Source organism: Olea europaea, chromosome 12, assembly GCF_002742605.1.
Source record: "Olea europaea var. sylvestris chromosome 12, O_europaea_v1, whole genome shotgun sequence".
In the NCBI taxonomy this organism is placed as follows: Eukaryota; Viridiplantae; Streptophyta; class Magnoliopsida; order Lamiales; family Oleaceae; genus Olea; species Olea europaea.
Window position 1 is genome coordinate 13503108 of NC_036248.1, and position 23377 is coordinate 13526484.

Consider the following 23377-nt stretch of genomic DNA (forward strand, 5'->3'; position numbering starts at 1 on the left):
CGGATCGTCAAGACCCTGCAATTTTTTTCATGGATCATTTTTCCTTCAATTTTCTTACCAATTCTGTTCCAAAAAGTCGCACTTTTGCTTAACTAGTCTTAATCACTTTTCTTTTTGAATTTCTCTTTCTTGCATTGAGCTGGTTCTTTCTTTGATGATTTCTTTTTTGGCAGTAGTTCACTCTTTTTCTTGAATTTGGAACCACCATTTATTATTTTGTATTCATTTTGTATTTTTTTACAATTTGAGTTTTAATTTTATATAATTAGATTATTACTGACCATCCTTGATTTTTTTTTATTTTTTTTTTTGTTTTTGTTTTGTTTTGTTTTGTTTTTTTTGGTTGAGTGGGTGGGTAGACGGGTGAGATGGGGAGATTTCATATGTTGCTATCAAGAGAAAGAGATTGAATCTTTGTGCTGTCTTGTTTCTTTTGGCTTTCTGGAAAAAGTGTATTGAAATCTGAACTATTTATATTTTTATCGTTGGTCATTGGACTTATTTTTCTTCTCTCCTTGATGTAGTATGTGTAGATAATCTTGATATGATTTTTGCATCTGCAAATGGGCTACTTTTGTTTTCTTGCTTCTTGGTGGAAATCATATAGTTAGGTGGTAAGACGAAAGTGCATGAATGGAGAACTATGAGATATTGGGGCAGATTGGTAAAGGGTCTTTTGGTTCTGCGCTACTTGTCAGGCATAAACAAGAAAAGAAGAAGTAAGGAAACTTTCAATTTTGCAATGTTCTTTATGTCTTTTACTTCATGGCATTGCTTAAGTTATTGGGCCGTGGTAAATGATGGGGTAATTTTAAGGAACTTTATGTACATATTCTTTATTACTGATTTGTGATTTCCTTTTCACTCTTAGGTATGTCATGAAGAAAATCCGTCTTGCTAGACAGACTGATAGAACTCGCAGATCTGCACATCAGGAGGTGAGTACTCAATTTGTCCTCTTTTTAATGAATCAAATGAGCGGGTTGATATGCCCTTTAAATTATAACGAGGCATTATATAATTTTTTGATTGGTGAATTTTTTAAGTAGAACTATATGAGGGATAAAATCCCATATCGAAAAAAGATGGAAACATAGACCAACTTATAAGGATTTGTGCTACTCCTCATAATAATGTTGACCTTTTAAGATGGAACCCCAAGTCTTAACATTGTATCAGAGCCCATTGAGTTTTAACGAGCGATTCAATCCGATTAAAACTCAATAAATGAGCATACGAATTTCAAGATTGATCTGCTCAAATGAGTCATCATCTTGTGGTGGCATGTTAAGGGATGAAATCCCATATTGAATAAAAATGGAAACATAGACCATCTTATAAGGTTTTGTGATACTGTTCTTAATAAGGTTAACCTTTTAAGATGGAATCTCAAGTCTTAACAAACTATGATACTATCATAATTGAAATGATGCACTTGAGCTACGTGCAAGTGAATTGCGAGTTTCAGGTCCACATTTATAGGAAATCATGGTAATTGCTGATTGAGTTACAAAAGTTTTGGAAGATTCTGGTGAAATATGGTGAAACAATTTTCCGTCTCGCCAAATGGTTTCTTATATGAAGTTTATGTACTGGCGTGGATTTAGCTGATAAAAAAAGAATTCTTTGGTGTATAATTCTTCTTTCATCATTGCTCTTTCTCCATATGCAGATGGAGCTTATTTCTAAAGTTCAGAATCCATATATTGTGGAATACAAGGATTGCTGGGTGGAAAAGGTGTGTAAATATAGAGTAAGAACCATTATGACCAGGAATTTGTGTCATTTTATCATCACTTGAGCGTAGAGTACTTTCCTTGTCTTCTAGTCAAGATCATTGGGAGGGATTTGGCCATTATATGTAGCCATATTATCATGTCGAAGCTCTGTGATTTTTCAATATTGGAAACTGATTGTAACTTTTGAAGAATTTGTAAGGTCACTTAGTTTGTTTTATCCTCCTATTGATAAGAATGCTCTTGCTTTCAGGGTTGTTATGTGTGCATCGTGATTGGTTATTGTGAAGGAGGCGATATGTAAGCTTTTTCTTTGGAGAACTTGTTACTTGAAAAAATTAGTCATACCCCACCTCTTTCCCGTAGGATGTCTCTAAAGTGCTTTCCCTGCTGTTAAAATATTTTCTGTATCTTTGGTATATGTTTTAAGTTGTGTGAAGTTTATCCAGTCATTTGTATCTGAGGAATAATTTCTTAAACTGACCAAAGATTCGTAAATGTACTGCTTTTCCTAAATGTTATATTGTTTTAATCTGACCCTTGTGCATAATCATTTCTTTTTACAGGACAGAGACTATTAAAAAAGCAAATGGCGTTCATTTCCCAGAGGAGGTTGTCCAATTAGCTAGTTTTATGCTCTCTTTTCCCGTCTATACTTCTCTCTTTTATATTGAAATTGATTTCCTGATTTCAAATCTGTTACCTTTAACATATGAACATCGACGGTGGAGCAGAGGATTTGCAAATGGTTAGTTCAACTATTGATGGCACTGGATTACTTGCACACTAACCACATACTTCATCGCGATGTCAAGGTCTGTCGCGTTGTTTTCTTTTCTTATCACAATTTGTTGAATAAGATCAGTTTCTATTCATCTGGTATGCTAAAAAGGTGATTTTTCTTATTTTATGCATTTTCTTCAGTGTTCAAATATATTTCTGACAAAAGAACAAGACATACGTCTAGGTAAATGACTTATTTTGTTATGCCTGTATAATTTCTCTAGATTTATGCCGCAAATTACTCTTTCCAAATGTTCAACACATCTTCTCTCTCAATTTGCTTATATTATTATGTTGATTTCAGGTGATTTTGGTTTTGCAAAAATATTGACTTCGGATGATCTTGCTTCCTCTGTAAGTATAATGGCTATAGCACAGCTTAACTTTCACATTTTTTAAGCATATTTAGTTACTTCCTCTGTATATGCTCTGGTTGTAGGTGGTGGGTACTCCGAGTTACATGTGCCCCGAGCTTCTTGCTGATATACCTTATGGCTCCAAATCTGATATCTGGTCTTTGGGTAACTCTCTTGACAATTTGAACTTGTAAATCTAACTGAACTCGATTACTTTCTTTTCCAAATATTAACAAATTCTTGACATGTCTTATCCAGGCTGCTGTATATATGAAATGACTGCTCATAAACCTGCATTTAAAGCCTTTGTAAGTCTAGCTTGGCATCTGTAGGCTTAAGATTAGAGTTTTGTGAAGGGTAACTTGCAGCATTGGTCCTCAACCTATTGCCCGAATAGCAAGTTGGTTCTAACCTCTAAAGTTGAGCAAGTTTGTGCTCAATATTTAATTTTAGTTGCACAATTAGTTCCCGGTTATCGGAAGTGTTCAAATCTCAATTAAATTTTCACATGGCCCTTGTGGAAACAAGCATCACTTCAAATTCATGGCAGCTTTCCAAGTTGAGAAGCAAACTCTAGTTTCATTAAATTGGACATACGAGGATCAGGTGACAATTTACCAGAGATTTTGATAGTTTCCATTGGGGATTGATTGTACAACTATAACGTAAGGTTGAGGGCCAGCTTGCTCCTTTTTAAAGGTTGAAGCTACTTAGACAATAGGTTGGAGACCAATAGTGCATTTTTTTTCTTTTATCAATTAGAAGCCTGTATATATGCATGGTAGTTTATAGGTACAAATATTTTCGTTCTAGCACATGGGATGCATATATTTGTCGCCATTAATGTTTATCTCGTAAACATTTTGAGATCTCTATGACTAGTGGAGAAGACCGATTCTTACCTTACAGTATGCTTTCCTACGGTATAATACATATTTCAAAGGCTTTATTTCCTTGCATACTGAATAATACCAATGTGAAGATGTAAATTCACTACCATTCTGCCTTTTTTAATGGAAACCTAGCAGTTTGAGTCTAATTATAATAAGTCTCATGGATCAGGATATAAGCGATTATTAGTTTTGTCTTGTTTAGTATGTTCTACTGCATGTTGCTGATTTCAAAACTTTGCTTCTTGAGCAGGATATACAAGGTCTGATCAACAAAATAAATAAATCGATTGTGTCTCCACTGCCAACTATGTATTCTGGTGCACTGTGAGTACATAATCTTATTCACACTACCGAAGACTGCTATTAATTGTCATCCATTTCACTTTTGACATATTTGGTAGCGAGAATTGGATAGCACGAATAAAAAGAAGTTAAAATCTTATTCATTATACTGTTCAATACTGCGTACTAAACATGCACTTTGTGTTGTTTCTGGATACAAGTACCCTATTATACTGACCTTTTTTTCACATCTTTTCTCTAGTCGGGGGCTCATCAAGAGAATGCTGAGAAAAAATCCAGAACTTAGACCAAGTGTATGTACATTATCTCTTTCCTGTTCTTGAAATACAACTGTCATTTTTTTGACTCACAAATCTTGATTCTGCGAAGAAGGCTTAAGCTATCTGATTCTCATCGAATAATACAATTTGTGGGCATTGCTATGGTCATCTTACTAATTATATTTTTATTTTTGCTTCCAGGCTGCAGATTTGCTGAAGCATCCTCATCTTCAACCCTACATACTGAATATCCATCTGAAGTCTAATATCCCTAGGCACCATACATTCCCCATTCAACCATCTGATGCCAATTATGTGAAGAAAACAATATTCATCAATCCGGAAGCTGTTCCCGTGCTTACTGACAGAGATAAAATGGAGAAAAAGCGAATATTTGGCAACAATAGGGCCTTGAATCCTAGTATATCAGGGAATGAACTGGATCATCCATGTTCTTCTCCCAGAGCACGAAATTTTTCAAGCCATTTGAATAGAAGTTTCTCAGAATTGTCTGCTGCTAGTGACAATGAATTTACTGGCGTGAAGAATTCGGTGACCACTAAATTATCAAGTGCTGTTAAAATTCCAAGAGCGAATTCAGAAAAGGCTTCTGCCACTCCGAGGAGACAGATAACTCCAACGAAGATATCCAACTGTGGTTCAACTCGTGAATTGGTACGTTATATCAAACTTATTCAATCATTATTATCCTCCCTGGAAAAAGTAAAAGAAACTAGTGCGAGAATACTTCATAAGAGACCAAATAATGTTTATGTTACTTTTGCTTACATATGCAGCTTCCAGTGTCATATACACCAGCTAGAAAATCGTCCCAATCAACACACACTGTTGGTTTCCTTCGGGGTGTGGAGTCCCCAGATGTCTCTGTCAATGCTCCTCAAATCGACAAAATGGTCGAGTTTCCTTTGGCTTCATCTGAAGATATTTTATTCCCCATCTGCCGAGCTTCATCAACATCTGCTCGGTGCTCTTCTACCTCACCATATAGCTGTGATCCTTCAATCACAAAAGACAAATGTATGGTCCAGATAATTAATAGAGCTTTTGTCGGGCCACACACTGCTGGGACTGGTGCTGCTTATGGGGTTCCACAAAATGGAAGCGAATGTTCGGAGCACATCCCAGCAAGCGGAGGTTCTACTCATTCTTCTTCAGATTCTCAGCAGCGCAGGTTTGACACCTCATCATTCAGGCAGCGTGCCAATGCCTTAGAAGGATTGCTTGAGTTCAGTGCGCAACTCTTGCAGCAAGAACGCTTTGACGAACTTACAGTGCTGCTGAAGCCATTTGGACCTGAAAAGGTTTCTCCTAGAGAAACCGCTATTTGGCTGACAAAGAGTTTCAAAGAGAATGTTGCGTGATAACAAGAAGGCACCATCTGTAATTCTCTTGATTTTATCAATTATCTCAGATTTAAGTGGACGAAATATTACTGATATTCAGGAGGAGACGACTGCATGCTGGTTGATTTGTATATCTTCCCATCGACTGGAAACATATACGATTACGAATAGGTTTTTTATGAAAAGTAGAACAAGAACATCGTTTTGCTGTTAATGAAACCTTCTGGCAACCCGAAGAAAAATCTGATGATAGATGTATTAAATCTCTGATAATAAGGTATAGTTTTCATTGAGAGAGTACCATTGCTTGCTTTGAAAGGTCTTTGTTTACATGTATCCTATCTCGACTTTCTTGATCCAAGTGACAGTGGTTCAGTTTCAATATCAGTTTTGAATAATCAGAGTTTATATTTCAGTTGATAGATTTCTAAACTGGTTTAAGAATCAGCTAACTGTAATCATAGTCAACTCAGTGCAATTTGTACAAGGCTTTTAGTAAGGCAAAAATAATTGGCAATTCTCTATTGATATGAATGCAGCTTGGTTTCCTAGATATGGCAAAAACTTCTTTTTGGTACAAATTTTTAAATATTTATAAATTTAGTACAAGTCAAATATTAATTTCAAACAAACATTTTCATTCATTATCCACACATTCTGTGAGATTGACTATTGTTTTTCTTATGTTTCTAATGTTGAATGTACATACTAAACAATTTGTTAGCCTTGTCTACTATCGAATATAACGATTGAAGACTCCCATATGTTGGAGTCCATCACTGTTTGGTGTAGTTAAAAATCAAATTTTTAGTAAATTTTTATCAAAGATAAAATGTACTGTTAAAAAAATAAATAAAAGTTGTGGATTTCATCAGATGTATGATTAAACCTAATTATTGACTTTAACTTAAATTTTTATTAATTTTTTTCTGCTACACAAACACAGTTGAATTTGTAGGTAAGGTCTTTAAAGTAGGCATACAAGTGCGTACCAAATGATCGCATGTTGGTTGATATCTATATCTCAAACATTTTCCAAAATAACTTGAAGTGTATTAGAAGGTTTTATAATTACAATTTCAAGCAACGTTGAGGATTTTTTACCCCTTTTTTGAATCTAAAATTTATCTTTCTTTTGAAGCAAATTATTCTCACGCTTCTTGATTTATGTGATTATTACATTAATATCTCCACATGTTTTGATCCAATTTGTTATGAATACGAATTTTTCGATTTACCATTTTATCGAGTTAGTCAAGCTCGTAGAGTTACAAAGCATTTATGATGCATTGCAAATAAACAGGAGATGATTAACATTTCAAACACTCATTGATTCAATTGTATAATGAGGATTTGACAGTCAAATATTCGTTGATTTATAAGGAATAGAATAATTAAAAATTTGAAAAACTCTCAAATTACCACTTAACAATTTCTAGCTTTTAAAGGAAAATAAAAAACTTTAATTTACTATTCTAAGTAAAGATAAACTCTAAAACAAAAAAACAAATCTCAAAGTAATTAAAACAAGAAAACATAAATAAAATCAATTTCTGTCTTAATAATAGAAGTTCTAATTTGACAGCTTAGTGGCTCGTTTTTACCCAAAAAGTAATATTATTAATCCAATTCCGACATAATTAATTGTGTCAAATTATCTCTCTTCAAATTACTGATGCCTAAAACCTATACTATCATATATGTTACATGTAACGACTCGATTTTAAATTCCAAATGTTCTTAAAATACTTATACCAAGTAGATATCGAAATTCCAAAACCTTTGTAAAGATACAAGTAAGAGAATAATAACTCGTGTAACATATTTGTGGGGTGAATCGAAAAGTGTTACGTACCAATTATGTCAATACTAAGGGGCATCAATAAAAAGTCAACAAATAACAAATTAATTTCTTAAAGATCCAAATAAAAAAGTATATAAATATAAAAATATAAAGATGGTTGTTTAAGTGACCGTTTGGGTTTGTAATTAGGGAGAAGCAATGATTAATCTGAAATGATTATGAAGTGATTAAAATTCTTAAAACAGACAGAAATTTACTTACGGCATCAGCTTGTTTTTAATTAATGATTAAAGCTCACTTAATAATTACAACTCAACTGTCGAAAATTTTATTATCTTCTTTCACATTTTTTCAGCTGTAAAGAAATATTTCTGCCCATTTTCTTAGGGCCCGTTTGGTAGGAATTTTGAGAATTGATTTTTTGACCGTTAGAAGAAAAGTGGGATCCACATGTGAGAGAAGAAGTCAAAAATTACGCTTGAATAGTAAAATAACGGCCAAAAAATTAATTTTTTGAGGCAAAAAATCCCTACCAAACGGGGCCTAATTTTCTAAGGTTAATATTTATTCTATACTCATATTTTTTGATAATCTCTTAAATAGTTACACTATCGACTACTTTAGATTTTATTTCTTATTTAATTAATAAAACTACTCAGAATATTGCAATACTTTCAATTATGGTCAGTTACGAAGGCATGACTAGAATTCAGTGGAGACTTAATTTAACTAATATATATATTTTTTTTGTTTCAAACATAAATATTATTCTAAAAATAAAAATTAAAGAAAATTTTCATTTTTTCTCAAATTTTAGTCTGGGCCTAGGACTCCACTTAGCTCTGTCACTGATTATGGTTGGTAGAAAACATCGAGCTTGGAGTAATACTTACAATTTTGCACGTGTCTATTTATTATTATTATTATTATTATTATTATTATTATTATTTTTTTTTTTTTCAACCTCTCTCGATCATATCTAATTTTAGTTGACATTATTATGGCATTTATTTATGTTCCCAAAAAAATGGCATGCGCTATCTCGTATTTAAATATTTGAGATGCAAAATGGAAACTAATTTCATGAGTAATAAATAAATAAAAAAGAGGAAATATATTTTTTGAAAAAATAGTAGCTTAACCCTAGATCAAGGATGGAAAAAGTAACCTTCATTTGGTAAATTTTATTATATAATTTCATGATTATTTGTATCTATTATCAATTAAATCATTTAGAATGTCCTTCAAATGGAGGCTTGTTGATCGGTATGGTTGATTTTGATATTACGTATAAGACGTTCTTGTTTGATGGAGATTAAAATTGAATTTTTTGTATGTTTTGATTAAAAGATAATGAAATGTGCGATTGAAAAATTATATTGGGTCCTATAAAATATGTGATTAAAATTAATTGTTGACTTTCATTTAAATTAAAATTATTTTAATTTCTGGCGTGGGCTAAATTATAAAGTGTAGGTGGGAGACAAATATTGACCGGGATAGACANCTTGTTTTTAATTAATGATTAAAGCTCACTTAATAATTACAACTCAACTGTCGAAAATTTTATTATCTTCTTTCACATTTTTTTCAGCTGTAAAGAAATATTTCTGCCCATTTTCTTAATTTTCTAAGGTTAATATTTATTCTATACTCATATTTTTTGATATTCTCTTAAATAGTTACACTATCGACTACTTTAGATTTTATTTCTTCTTTAATTAATAAAACTACTCAAAATATATTGCAATACTTTCAATTATGGTCAGTTACGAAGGCATGACTAGAATTCAGTGGAGACTTAATTTAACTAATATATATATATATAGATTATGGTAGGTAGAAAACATCGAGCTTGGAGTAATACTTACAATTTTGCACGTGTCTATTTTATTATTATTATTATTATTTTCCAACCTCTCTCGATCATATCTAATTTTAGTTGACATTATTATGGCATTTATTTATGTTCCCATAAAAATGGCATGCGCTATCTCGTATTTAAATATTTGAGATGCAAATGGAAACTAATTTCATGAGTAATAAATAAATAAAAAAGAAAAGAAAAAAAGAGGAAATATATTTTTTGAAAAAATAGTAGCTTAACCCTAGATCAAGGATGGAAAAAGTAACCTTCATTTGGTAAATTTTATTATATAATTTCATGATTGTTTGTATCTATTATAAATCAAATCATGTATAAAGTCCTTCAAATGGAGGCTTGTTGATCGGTATGGTTGATTTTGATATTACGTATGAGAGGTTCTTGTCTGATGGAGATTAAAATTGAATTTTTTGTATATACTGATTAAAAGATAATGAAATGTGCGATTGAAAAATTATATTGGGTCCTATAAAATATGTGATTAAAATTAATTGTTGACTTTTATTTAAATTAAAATTATTTTAATTTCTGGCGTGGGCTAAATTATAAAGTGTAGGTGGGAGACAAATATTGACCGGGATAGACAAATGTCAAAATAAAAAGCATGGAGTATTGAGCATTAGGCACGTGGCCTCTTACTTGCCGTATTTGACTCGAAGAACTGAATTTTAGAGGCCTACGTTGCCCGCCGCAGACGAAAAGTCCCCCAAAAAAAAAGGGCAAAAACAATTGGTATACAGCACATATTCTCAGTATCCTTTTAATTTTTTCCTCAGCGGCTTGTCGATGAAGTTCCATGTTTTCTGAGCGCTAAACTCTGCAAACTCAAACACTAGAATTTCTTCGATAAAACCCAACAAATTCTTCCTTAAAATCCTCCAAGTTTCTCTCACTATATTATCTCTTTTCCATCAAATCTTAATAGGACAACCTTCAACAATCCACAGCTTCTTAGTATTATCGGTATGTCTTATTCCATAAATTTATTTTCTTCTGTTCTTGCGTTTATTTTTTGAGATAATAGACAGTGAATGGAATTTCTGCAAATTTCGGTTTAATTTGCAGTAACTTTATCCGTTATTTCTTGTTATATTTTCTTGATTTCTCTGCTTTTGTACTACCAAATTTCATGTTTCCTAATGTTAAAACTTTTCGAGACAGGGATTGATTGTCCTAGGTTTCTGTATTCAGTTATTCTATAGGGAATATATTTTCAGCACATTAGTATTGGACTTTAGTATGGACTAATCCCCAATATGTATTGTCATGTCGTGGGTCAATTCCTTGTTTATGTTTTTGAACTTTGAAATTTTCGGCTATTTAGCTTTTTATTTTTAATCTGCTCTTGGTCTTTGATTAGTATAGTTTTCATCGACGCCAAAATTTGTGGGTAATTCACAATTTGTGATTGGCAAAACAAATGATTTGTTCTCAGTCTGAATTTATCAATCTGTTTCTATTGAATTACAATATTGCATCTCTGAATTAAAGGTTGTTTGCCGTTTTGTGTAGTTATGATATTTTGAAACATGGGGAAAGAGACAGACGATATTTATTCCCTAGATACGGTTCTTGAGGACTACTTGAGGAGTATAGAATCCAACACAGATTCCCCCAGAACGGAGAAAGATCGAAAATCTGTTTCTCTATGGGCTGGATTCGTTCAATTATTTAAAATTAAATCCAAAAGTCGGTTAGCCACCTTACATCCTCTTAACATATCGAAAAGATTTAGCAGTAGCATGCGAGAGGAAGTCCGTGTATCACCTAATCCTGTTATGGATACTAGTTTGAAATATGTCAAGCCTCGTTGCAAGAACTTTAGCTTCCGCAAACTCCAAATTGCAACCAACAATTTTTCACAAGGTTTGGGATTTGTTCAAACGTTGCATTTTGAACCACTCGTTTTACGATATTGCCAAAACATTAATTTCGCATTTTCTATTTTTCAGAATGTTTAATCGGGAAAGGTGGTTATGCTGAAGTTTATAGAGGTTGTTTGCGGGATGGCCAGCTTGTTGCAATTAAGCGGCTGACGAAAGGATCACCGGACGAGAGAATCAGAGACTTTTTATCCGAGCTTGGGATAATGGCTCATATAAACCATCCAAATACTGCTAAATTGATTGGATATGGGGTCGAAGGAGGACTGTACCTTGTCCTCGATTTGTCTCCTCTTGGGAGTTTGGCTTCTCAGCTTCACAGTTAGTACAGTTTTTCTTGGTTCCATTTTCTTCACCTGATCAATAACTTGTTGCGTTTGTATTCTTACTCTCAATTTCTTTCTGCTGTCTTTAAATTAAACAGATTCAGATGAGAAGCTAAAATGGGATATCAGGTACAAGGTTGCACTGGGAACGGCTAAAGGTTTGCTTTATCTCCACGAGGGTGGTCAAAGAAGGATCATTCACAGAGATATCAAGTCTGCAAATATACTGCTCACTAAGGACTTCGAGCCTCAGGTGTTAAATAATTTTTTTTGTTGGTCAAAGAGTTGGAAATAAGTAGGTTTTTAATTACTTGGCAGTAACTCGTACTTTCATTTCAAATAAGCGACCTTTTCTTCTTATAATGAGGAAAAGAGTATCGTATCCAAGCCAGTTTGAAACAAAACTTACTTATAAGTAGGTTTAAGTAAGTTTGACTTTTAGCCAAACATGTTTCAAGTTAGATACTAGTGATTAGGTGATCACATGCACCTGAATTTTGGATAATTGAACTTAGTCATATCTATCTAATCTTCTTCATATCAATAAAATAGCCTGAAGAAATAACATGTTTTAAGGTTATTGGATGGTTCGAACTCAGAAATTTCTTTTAATGCAGATTTGTGATTATGGGCTTGCAAAATGGCTACCGGAGCAATGGACTCACCTCACAATTTCTGAGTTTGAAGGCACTTTTGGGTTTGTAGAACGTAACATTTTTTTATTTTTGATCTCTATCCATCAAGATTCTACTACTAATTTCTTTGTCTCTCTGCAGTTATTTACCTCCTGAATTCTTGATGCATGGCATAGTAGATGAAAAAACCGATGTTTTTGCCTTTGGTGTGCTTCTGTTGGAACTTATAAGTGGGCGACGAGCACTTGATTACTCACAACAAAGCCTTGTTATGTGGGTACGAGTCTTCCATCCAATCTGATTTGAGTTGATTTGCCATATTAGCTGATTGACGGCATTTGAAAATTTTCTTTTTCTGTTTACTTGTTTCTAGGCAAAACCTCTGATAAAGCAGAACAAAATTAGGGAGCTTGTGGATCCTGCACTGGACGATGACTACAACTTACTACAAATGAATCTCATGATTTTGGCTGCTTCTTTATGCGTGAAAGAGTCTTCTGTTCAACGTCCTACGATGAGTCAGGTATGCGCAAGTTATAACATTGCTTATGTGCAGTCGGGATTATCAAATTCAAATATGTCCGGTAGACATTGAACAGATGTAAAGATTTTATTCGTGCAAAAAACAATATCCTGAGATTATTCAAGTCTGCAAGCATTAATCCTATTGATTAGTTATCTGTGTGATTATAGGTTCTTCTGCTTTTACGAGGAAGCTGTGGCGGCATAACTTTGATCAGGAAAAGTGGAGAGCTATCTAGTTGGAAGACGTATTTCAAAGAGCATTTTCGTGCAGAAGAGCACAGCCTAACCCGTGGCTCGAGTTATGCAACTTGTCAGAAACATATAGCCCTCAAAGTCTAAATTTCTTGTTCAACAATAAGCATCAAACATCAAGCAGAAAGAAGTGTCCAAGCACACACTTATGGCACTCTTGGTAGAGAAGACTAGATAGCATCGAGGATAGCCATCCAGTAGGCTAAAGATGGAGCAAAGATTTTATCCTCAATGCTTTGCACTTTGCAGCATAAACTGGATGCAGTTTATAGACGTTTTGTAGATTTCCATCAATTCTGTGGGAATGTGACCGGCATCCGTCCTATTCCCGAGCGTGGATGAGAAGAAGATGGAACCATGAAAATGGAGAAGTTTTGACAAGATCCATAATACCTGTACATACTGTAATGTGTACCTACCAAGTACCTTTTTATTATTATTTTATTTTATTTTGTGTAATTAATGTTTAGTTTATAAAGCAGGTTGTGCAATTCTTGACATTATTAGTGTTCGGCAAAATCCCGCAAGTGTACAGGTTCATTGTACAAGTAATTATCGTGATGAGAGATTTATTGTCCCACAAGAAATAAGGCTCAATTATAGTCTAAATTATAGTATATTTGATATATTTTAAATTCGTGAATGTAACAAAAGATGGTTGGATTGTATTTAACTACGTTTTATAACTACAAAAGCAATAAAAGTTGGTTTAAAAATCAAATGTGGATGAACGTATTGGATTTTCGACTCCACTAATCAACTCTTAATTTCAATCATCAACCCGTGATAATTAATTCAATTAATGCAATTGTGACGATCGATAATTTCATTTTTGTTCACTATTCTTTTTCAAGATATAATAAACATATGATTGTCACAAGATGATCATATTCGTAGATCGAATTTATATAACAAATATCTATTAACGTTTAGGATTATCACACATTATCGCACACGACATGAGTACGATTCCTAATATTTATTGTTTATATGTTTCATAAATAATGTTCTACGTATTGTGAGTTTTTCAACATTACGAATAAGCAATTTATTGCCTTAATGGTGCGTAAAAATCAAAACAATGTAATTGTGCATGTTGATGGAATCACAACGCAAGAATTTAGTTAAAAACACAGTCTCAAATTGAAAAACTAAAATTTAAAGAGTTTTGTCATCCATTCAATACAATGAAGTTTAGCATAGCATATTAATGTAAGAATTACAAAGAAATTTAAAGAAAATCATCATCCGAATCATTAAACTATGAAGAAAATCTGAACATCTTCAATTAAAGCCTTCAAATTTGATTCCAAGGATGAATTCTTCGTTCTTCGATGTAAGTTCTCTCTATTTTCTCACAGAATTTAGCTCCCTTTTGTTCTGGAGGTGTTCTCTTATTTATAGGATGCCAAAGAGATTGCTTACCAAAACAGAATAAGAAAAGAATGATTTTTTCCTGTTTTACACTGAGGTGCTCACCTAGCATAAACTAGGATGCACGCCTTATTGTGTTGGGACACTTTAGGCACCGTGTTTTGTATCTGAGACGCGCGCCTCTCCTGCAGGAAATACAACCCCTTGGCTTACTTTGTGGGGGCCAAATTTGCAACTTGGCCCTTGAACTTTCTCTAAGGTCTTCTTTTCGTCCTTTTTCGCTTCTTTTTGCTCCTTTTCCTTATGTTTTTGTCCAATTGAGTTCTTGCAATCTCGAATCTTCGTTCCTCGTTGCGAGCCAACTTTTGATTATTTGCATTTTAGTCCCCAAACTGTATATAAGATTTGTTTTAGCCTCTTTTTTCACACGTTTTATCTAATTCCACCACAACCATCAATGTTTCACCTATAAAGTCATATTTACATAGAGTTAAGTCATATTTCAAATAATAAATCAACAATTATTCTTGTTTAACTGTCCAAATAAGTCTATAAAATACAGTTATCAATTTGGAAAAAATCGAATATAAATTTTAATACATTGTAATGTGCAGACTGTGTCTAAATGTTTTTGCCCACACAAGTGGACTGGTAGGGGCCATGACTGGTCTTGGTTCTTGTATGAGGGACGAGTTGAGTCGATTCAATCTACTTTACATGCCTATTGAACCTAACCCTTTCCTTAATATGTAAAAAATATAATTAAATATAAAAATTGGCAAAGAGCATATTCTACATAAATTTTATAATCAATTAGCTGGGCGCCCTGATAATTTCAAATTTTTTTGTATGGGAAAAAGAAATCGATTCCATTTCTCTCTTTTGGGGGCTTTTTAGAGACTCAGTTTGCAGGTTAAAACTTTGAAAGACATCATTATTCGCATTGTTTAAAGCAAATACTCCTAATTGGGTTCAAATTTTGTACTCCTAATCCCCAATACTTTGGCAATAGAAGCGTCAATAGTGAAGGTAAATTTGTAAAGAAGAAGGTCCAACATGTTTTTTCTCAGCTTGACAAGCTTACAATTAGTCCTACAGTTGAGTCCAGCACGGTCTAGTTTAACGGGCGAAGTGGCTCATTGGCCGACCCAATCTAGTTAGGTCATGTTTGGATAGCCTCGATTGGACTTTCGACATGACACGACAAATAAAAGTAGGATGGCTAATTCATTTTTCAACCGTGCTATGCTGTTCGAATTCTTTTGACATAATGGCTTATTGATACTCACAATGTAGTACGGCTCACTTTTTTTGGACTTTTTTATTCACATCGGACCCATGCGCATGTGAGAGGACGTCAACCATTCTGTCAAAAATTTTCAGGCAAAGTATTTTAATTCTTCGTTTTTATAGTTTTTAGAGAATATGCATTTAATATGTTAAGATTACATAAATAAAGAAAATAAAAGAGACGAGAATGTCGCAAAAATGATTTAATCTTTTGCCTCTTGCATTAAACATATAAAGAAAGTTCAGTTGAGCCCGAAAGCCTTGAGTTCCATGTTAAGTTAGTTTAATATTTTGTTTACTTGCAGAAGCATAACTAGCATGGCCATGCTTACAAGCAATACCAAGAAAATAAAAATTCTAAAAGTGACAATCGAGCTTGAACAATGTATCACATTCTCTCCATACGACTTTAGAATCAAGAGAAATTACCGTTGAACAATCGAATATCATACTTTTGTTGAATCTTCCAAATACGATCTCGTGATCAAGCTTGCATAGGTAGATGTTATTCACTAGATATAATTGTTGTCCTTGATCCTCGCAACTTTTACCATTATATGAAACATGTTGGACATGATGCTACTCTATTCATTCTCAAGTCGAAAATGGGGTCCTAGTCCAAGCCCAATCTCCTAAACACTTAGCCCCTTTTGGTTTTGATAAAATTAAACGGTTAAAAAGTAGATAAAAGTTGTGGATCCCATAAAATTTGTAGTTGAAAATGAATTTGCGGAATAACTATTTTTAAGTTTCTGGGCCCCACAAAAGGGTTTAATATGACCTGGTAGAGAATTTTAACAAAAGTAGGATTTTTATTTTTAGTAGATTTGAAATCTGAATAGGATCCCTAAGGCATTAGAATGCCTTGACACGATCCGAACCTAATTAAGATTACAACAAAATTGAGAATACTCGGGGAGAGAAACCTTAGTTCATTTAAATATGGTGTTCTGCGAGGTGAATATTTGCAACAAGAGACACATGTAAAAAATCAGCTTCGACGAAATCATTAAAAAAAGGGCTTCAAATCAAACTTCAACTTTTAAAATTTTAACTATTTGTGAAATATTTTAATGCTGCTTTACTTATGGAGCGAGTTTGTACCACCCTGGCACATGATGACTGGTTGCTAGGGTTGTTGGGTTGGTACAGTTACTCATATTAGGACCATTTTAAGAGGGTCGTTGTGGGATTAATGTAAAAGCCAAAGGCTTGCTTCATTTTGAGAAAATTGCAAGATACAGAGGTGGCGGATCCGGCCAAGTTGGGTCAATCTGCCTATGAGGTGGCTCAATATAGACTTCTCTAGACTCAATTCGATCTCTATTTTTCTATTGCCTATATGGGATCTTCTTTTTTTAACGTAATAATAAAAGAAATTTGATTCGGCGAGCCCTACTCTAGAGAGTCCATATCGGGTACGCGTGACTTGACCCAAATTAATACCTCTATTCATATTTATCAAAATCGATCTTATCAATTATTAACCAAATTGGTGTTGCTATATTTTTTTCTGCATTTGTACTCCACAATTATTGAGCTATTAAATTTTGTATTTCTGTTTTTTATATCACTTTAGCTAGGTTAAGTAATTAATTCCAAATAATTTCTCCATATCATCAAGGCTTCAACTACTGATTGTTGATATGTATTAATTATTTTAAAGATTAATTCACGTGGCTAGATAAATACTTTTTTATTTTATCTGTTTATAATATTGCAAGCAGTGCTTTTGAGTATTAGGAATGCACGAACTTGCTAGTATTAGACTAGTTGACTTAAGAGTGTGATGACTTGCCCTATATTGATGCCTTGGTACGAGTGTGATAGAATCGTCCGCATCTGGCATGGCTTGTGATTGGTGCATGTTGCATTTGCACAAACGTGAGGAATGTGTGCTTCTGATAGGAACAGAAGTTTCGCAGAGCAGGATTCATTTGATGATAGTACTGCAGGGACGGGATTTCTCTTAATATATTTGGGATTATCCATGGGTGTGTAGGATTTCTTGACGGCGTGCACGACAATGTGCCAACGTCAAGGCATGAGTATCAGTTGGAGGCAGCAAGACATGGACGCATGCCAGCTTGTTACCTTAACTAATTTCAGTCCAAATTTAGTTGGCATAAAATAGGCTCACAACTGAAAGTTAAAGTCAGTTTACTAAGTTCTTGAACAATGGAGCAATTTGGCTTGGTGATAAGCTAAAAACTTCTTGTAATCGTATAGCAGTTGGAGGTGTCAACTACATGGAGGAATTTTTATATATTTGGCCAAGTGTTGAGGCAACGATAAAATAATTGGAACGTCCTCCACATCAAATCATATATCCTATATTGTTGAGTAATAAAGGTTGAGAGGAGTTCCCGTACGTTTTGTGATTGCAATTTTCTTCTAGTTTTCTGTACCTTAGTCACGTTTTCATATATCTCTTGTTTAACCTTATTTTCTGAAACTCTACAAATTTTATTCAACATTGTTAGCGGTACAATTCTCTTTACATGGTGGGTGACAACCCCCTCACAACAGGGGGGTCGCGTCTTTTTTTATTGGCACAGGCTCCCCTTATTGTGAGGGGGTGTAAAATGTACTGTCCTAGTAGGACTGTACATATATCAAAATCCAATTTTATTTCTTACACAGTAGCACCATATTTTAAGTGTACTTAAAGTTCTTGATCTTTACTCATATAGCACTTATGTCCCTAACAATTTTTCATATCGTTCTCATCCTTAAAGTTTTCATTAATTAACACGATTTATATTTGATAACATATTCAAAAGCCCATTGAGATGGCGTAAAACAACTTATTTTTCATCATATTTTTAAAAAATATAAATAAAAAGTGTAAAAAAAATATTTTCCCCTCATTTCAAAACATGAAGATAAAATAATTTTTTTATATAAATCATTACTAAGAACTGGATGTATTAATTAATGGAATGTTAAAGATAAGAAATTGATAGAAAAAGCTAAGGAAATAATTGTTATAATGAGCAAAAATTGAGGAGTTTAACTGCAATTAAAATGTAGTGTATCAAGTAAAAATTATGGTGGCAATATAATCACCCTTTTGAAACTTATTTTTCTTTTGTGTTATTTTTAATTACGTAATCTTTCAATAAAATAATTTATATGTAATTTTTTTTTTTTACTTTTTAACCTCACATTCTTAAAAAAAAAAAAATTAATTTTATTATATTTATTCACAAAAGAAAAAAAAATCTACCACACTGGTTACAGTGGCTTTATTTCAGTGGAATAAAATTTTAATCTAATTAATTAAAAGTAAGAAAAAGAAAAAAGTAAGGAAAAAATTCATATCTAAGAGGTTAAGTATGGTCCATTTTCAAAACTAAGACACAAAGTTTAAAACTTTACAGATCAGATATTAATTAAATTTCATTTATGAAATAATTAATTAAGAATATATTTTATTAATTAAATATTTAAGATCACAACTCTATATTACATGGTCACAAATTATCGAATTAATTTGTCACAAGTTATTTCTAGGTTACAAATCAAAAAATTTATAGGTCACAAATTATTTCACGATCACAAATAAAAATTTTTATAGGTTATAATTTATTTATCGATCACAAATTACTAATTTTATAAGTCACGAGTCAAATTTTTAGACCACGTATTATTTATTGATCACATATTATTTATTACTCATAAAACATCCAATTTATTGGTCACGATATCAAATAATTGGTCATAAACATTCCCACACTACGCCACCCACCCACAATCGGTAACCAACGTACTGCTGCAAGTACTACGACCATCATCACAATCACCACCACCTCCGTTGCCAGCAGCACCACCACCACCAAATATATTGTTGCCATATCTTACACCCGCAATCGCTTGCTTCAACAACAACCGATCACCTCCACCTCCTACTCTAATCAACCACCACATCAATGCCACCATCGCCTGCTAGAGTTTACCATCTCATACAACACTCACATCACAACCACTACCCCGACAACAAAACCATCAAACCCGCAACAATCATCAACAAAACATACTAAGCTCCCATTTGCCCTCCATTTTAGGAAAATGAAAATGGATGGAATAGTATTTTTTTTTTAAAAAAATGTGGTTGAAAAACAAGGAAAAAATTTCAATTTACGTGTAATATTATTTTATGAAAGATTGTGGTTGAAAATAAGAGAGAGAAAAATGAAATGTAATGGAATTGAAATTAATGGGGCCAAAAGGGGGCTAAAACTTCGGTAAAGTAAAAGATCAGAAAAACCACCACGAAATATCGCTTAGCAATGTAGCCTGTAAGTATCGTAGGTAGCTAGCTACACATCATTTTAGCAGCACGGTACTGCTTTGAGCTGTGCACAGGGATTGTCAAAAGGCCGCTTCACATGATCGTGGCATGGTGCGCTATTGCCGTTGATAGAGAGAAAATGGAGGAAGAAGGAGCGGGAGAAGAGCAGAGGGTGAAAAGAGAAAGTCGAGGTGATGGTGGCACTCGACGGCTATGGTGGGTATCGGCTGCTTTTTGCAGCAATGGCACACGACTATGTCACCAACGAAGAGAGAATGAAGAAGTGGAGGGAAGAGGGAGAGACGGAAAAGATGGATGAAAATTTTTGGTTTGAAATTGCTAGAGAGAGGAGGAAAGAGTGCAAAGAATAGGGAGAAAAATTTAGGATTTGAGATTGGGGTAGATTGGATGGGTATATTAATTAATTTAATTTTATAATATTAAAAGATGAATAAGTATTATTTTTATAAAAGAAAATTCTTTAAATTTGATTTTTGAACTGGACAATTTAAAACTACGGGTACCAATAATTTCCACAAAAAGTAGGTCTACCACTTCACTTTCACCTGTCAGCCTTGTACAGATCCAGGTAGGCTCGGACCCAAATACATACCAGAAAAAGGCAGCAATAAAATAGTACAAAGTGAAGGCTGTCTGGCTGTAATATTCTATTATTAACTTGTCCTCGTACTTGATGCAGCCACAGTGTCCATTCCACCCTTCTCTCACAAGCCAATAAAACTCTAACCGCCTAACTAACAAAACAATAATCAAGAAAATCAAACCAATTTTCTTGATTAAATTTTTTCCTACCCATTTATTGTTTACTTTCCTCCCAAGCCACTCTATATTTTCCATGTCAAGGTCAATTTATAATTAAAATTGAAAATTTTAAACAATCAATTGTATTAGAGTTGGTTTAGAAAGATTTTCTCAATTAAAAAATAATTTTTTAAAGAATGTATATATTCAAAGCAGGAAAAATTAATTCTCACATTGGTTGAAAATTATTTTGAGGAAAAAAAAAAATCTCCCAAACAATCTCTAATCTAATGTTGAATAGAACAATAAATTGTTAATTTTGACCATAATTTTTAACAACTTTATTTTTAAGCTTTTTGAGCAAGCACTAAAATAATCAATATACAAGGACTTTTACTTGAAGGACCCGAATTAAAGCATGTTGAGATTTGTTTATAATCAATTTAATTATAAATAAATAAAAATAAATTGGTAAATAAAATATGTTTTGACCAATCACAGACGGATTATAAATAGCTCTCTTAGTAGCATGACTAGCATTCAACTTTTCTAAGAAGGAACTAACAAAACAGTATATATTTTTTGTTGTTTTCTTTCATGCGAAGCCATTCTTTTTATCACTATTTATATTTCACTTTCATCTCTGCAACTTTCATGCTGTCTCCATTAAAGCTTTCACGCCCTTCCTCTATTTTTTTCCACCATAAATCTCTACTCTTCACGGAAGGCGCTTCCCAGAAACCTTTTATTTCTTCTGCACCATTACATTCATGATTCAACTGTAGAAGAACAAAGTTATGAGTTTTCTATTCAGAAAAAATGTTAACTTCTTCATATATATTTCCCATTTGATTCTCTTCTTCAGCTGCACTATTGTTGCGGGTGGCATGTTGGCGCCAGTTGATTTCTTGGCCCTGCAAACAATCCGGAGAAGCTTGGAGGATTTACCCGGGTCGAATTATTTTGCTTCCTGGGATTTCTCTTCGGATCCATGCAAATTTGCCGGAGTGTATTGTCGAGGAAATAGAGTTGTAGCTTTAAATCTGGGCGATCCACGGGCAGGGTCACCAGGTTTGACGGGTCGGATTAACCCTGCTATTGGTAAACTCTCTGCTCTTGCCGAATTCACTGTGGTACCGGGCCGGGTTTTCGGGTTTCTACCACAGACATTATCTCAGTTGAAGAACCTAAAATTTCTTGCAGTCAGCCGGAACTTCATCTCTGGCCAAATTCCGGTGACTCTGGGCCAGCTCCGGGGACTTCGGACTCTTGATCTTAGTTTCAACCTGCTTACCGGAAGAATCCCTTGGTCCATCGGAACACTACCAGAGCTGTCCAACGCCATTCTCTCTCACAACCGGCTCACTGGTCCAGTTCCACCATTCGGTTCCCGTATCCTAACCCGGCTCGATCTCAAGCACAATTCCCTCTCGGGTTCCCTTTCACCACTATCCCTCCCTCCCTCTCTTCAATACCTCTCAATCTCTTGGAACCGGCTCACCGGCCCATTGGACCGGATTTTATCCCGTCTAGGCCGGTTAAGCTACCTCGACCTCAGCATGAACATGTTCACCGGACGGATTCCTGGCATTATCTTCAGTTTCCCAATCTCTAACCTTCAATTACAGAGAAACCTATTCTCCGGCCCGGTTCAACCGGTTCATTTTGTAACGATCCCGACCGTGGATTTGAGCTTCAACCAGTTGTCGGGTGAAATATCTCCATTGTTTTCCACGGTTGAGAATCTATATCTGAATAACAACCGGTTCACGGGTCAAGTCCCGGGTAGCTTTGTGGACCGGATATTATCAGGCGGTTTAAGAATAGTGTATTTACAGCATAATTATCTGACCGGAATTCGGATTAATCCATCTGCTGAGATTCCACGAAGCAGTTCACTGTGTCTACAGTATAATTGTATGGTCCTGCCCATAGAGACACCTTGCCCTTTAAAGGCTGGAAAACAGAAGTCAAGGCCTGCTCAACAATGCAGATGGAGAGGGTAAAATGGGAATCAAAATTTCCATCGAGGGCAAAATGGGAATGTTAAAATTTATACGTTTGTTTTTTTCTTTTTTTGGCCCTTTTACCGTTATTTGTTGGATAATATTCTTGAAATCACTACTCGAACAAAATATTCAAATAGAACTTGTGCACGACAATTTTCTCTAGGTACTCATAGTGACTTAATAATTAATTGATTATGCAAAAAATTTCCACTTCTAATTAAAGGAGCCCCTACCATATTATATTTCTTGGCCTCCAATAATAGAAGGGTCATCATCGTAGATTTCCATCTTTTTCATATCATCACTCAATTTTGATTTGTTTCAATTTGACGATTGATTGACACCAAATTAAATTAGTAGTGCAAACAAGTGCAAGATTATGCATTCCAACAACCATACAAGAGCCGCCTTTTAGTTTTGGTAACATTACACACGAAACGATCAAAATGAAATAAAATTTAAATCAAACGATGGAAATGAAATCAAAAGTTAAATAATCAACATGGAACAAAAATTTTCCTAGTATCTCTATACGTTATGATTCCCATGAACAAGATAATTTGGAAACGACAACATTTATACGATCAGATCATAAAATGTTTAGAGTTTCAACTCAACTCAAGAAACCTATGCACTTCTAGTC

At 34.0% G+C, this 23377-nt stretch overlaps 3 protein-coding genes across 3 annotated transcripts; all 3 read left to right on the forward strand.

The window, feature by feature from the left end:
* The first annotated feature begins 298 nt into the window (after window positions 1-298).
* Window positions 299-6127, forward strand: LOC111405742 (serine/threonine-protein kinase Nek2-like). The gene is made up of 14 exons (XM_023034766.1): window positions 299-719; window positions 872-938; window positions 1673-1738; window positions 1990-2036; window positions 2303-2348; window positions 2471-2551; window positions 2661-2703; window positions 2824-2873; window positions 2959-3040; window positions 3134-3183; window positions 4019-4092; window positions 4313-4364; window positions 4533-5006; window positions 5129-6127. Exons 1-14 carry the CDS (start codon window positions 634-636, stop codon window positions 5711-5713), a joined length of 1803 nt encoding a protein of 600 aa, XP_022890534.1. The 5' UTR covers window positions 299-633; the 3' UTR covers window positions 5714-6127.
* Window positions 6128-10132: 4005 nt separating this feature from the next.
* LOC111405743 (receptor-like cytosolic serine/threonine-protein kinase RBK2) lies at window positions 10133-13535 on the forward strand. Its single transcript, XM_023034767.1, has 8 exons — window positions 10133-10347; window positions 10897-11250; window positions 11337-11588; window positions 11692-11846; window positions 12211-12290; window positions 12370-12505; window positions 12602-12751; window positions 12922-13535. Exons 2-8 carry the CDS (start codon window positions 10914-10916, stop codon window positions 13090-13092), a joined length of 1281 nt encoding a protein of 426 aa, XP_022890535.1. The 5' UTR covers window positions 10133-10347; window positions 10897-10913; the 3' UTR covers window positions 13093-13535.
* Window positions 13536-21254: 7719 nt separating this feature from the next.
* LOC111405745 (probably inactive leucine-rich repeat receptor-like protein kinase IMK2) lies at window positions 21255-22900 on the forward strand. The gene has a single exon (XM_023034769.1). The coding sequence runs from the start codon at window positions 21523-21525 to the stop codon at window positions 22729-22731; it is 1209 nt and encodes a 402-aa protein (XP_022890537.1). The 5' UTR covers window positions 21255-21522; the 3' UTR covers window positions 22732-22900.
* Window positions 22901-23377: the final 477 nt, after the last annotated feature.